The sequence below is a fragment of the Dinoponera quadriceps genome, unplaced genomic scaffold (genome assembly GCF_001313825.1).
Source record: "Dinoponera quadriceps isolate SergipeBrazil2010 unplaced genomic scaffold, ASM131382v1 scaffold7913, whole genome shotgun sequence".
NCBI classification, from domain to species: Eukaryota; Metazoa; Arthropoda; class Insecta; order Hymenoptera; family Formicidae; genus Dinoponera; species Dinoponera quadriceps.
This window is the reverse complement of record NW_014561760.1, coordinates 1-647: the sequence shown is the minus strand read 5'-3', so window position 1 is coordinate 647 and position 647 is coordinate 1. Positions and strand designations below refer to the sequence as shown.

Here is a 647-nt window from a genome sequence, read left to right as displayed (position 1 = left end):
TTTATCAGCCGCCGTTCGACTTTGAAAATTTGGATCTCGGAGTGCCGATTTGTATACCGCTTCGAGAGCGCGATCTGCACCGACGAAGGTGGTTCCATTATCGGAATAGATTGAAAGCGGAAGCCCGCGGCGAGCGCAGAATCGCGAGTAAGCGTTAAGAAAAGCGGGAGTGGAATAATCAGATACTAATTCTAAATGAATGGCTTGCGTAGCTAAACATATAAATAAGGCAATATACGCCTTCCGAGATTTAATGCCGCGACCCGAAGATACCCGGATTGACACTGGTCCGGCGTAATCAAGTCCACAATGCAAGAAACTTCGCGCTGGCGCGGTTACTCGTACCGACGGAAGATCTCCCATTAATTGCGACGGAACCGAGGCTCGCTCGCGAGTGCATGTGACGCAGTGATGAATCACCGTTTTCGCGATATTTCGTGCGCGAAGAATCCAATATTCTCGTCGCAAAGTGCTCAAGGTGAGTTGAAGACCCGCATGCAACGCGCGTTGATGTGCATTTTCGACAATGAGGGTAACGAGCGGATGTGATGCGAGAGTAACACCGGATGTTTAGTTGAGAATGGGACTTGCGTCCTTTTTAATCGCCCGCCAACACGCATAAGTCCGTCGCGGTCAAGAAACGGTCT

General features: G+C 50.1%; 1 protein-coding gene across 1 annotated transcript; it reads right to left on the bottom strand.

The window, feature by feature from the left end:
* Positions 1-57: 57 nt before the first annotated feature.
* LOC106751021 lies at positions 58-570 on the bottom strand (the record flags this gene model as incomplete). The annotated part of the gene is made up of 1 exon (XM_014631764.1): positions 58-570. A coding segment is annotated over one exon (513 nt), but the record flags the coding sequence as incomplete, so codon positions are not given.
* Between the last annotated feature and the right edge of the window lie 77 nt (positions 571-647).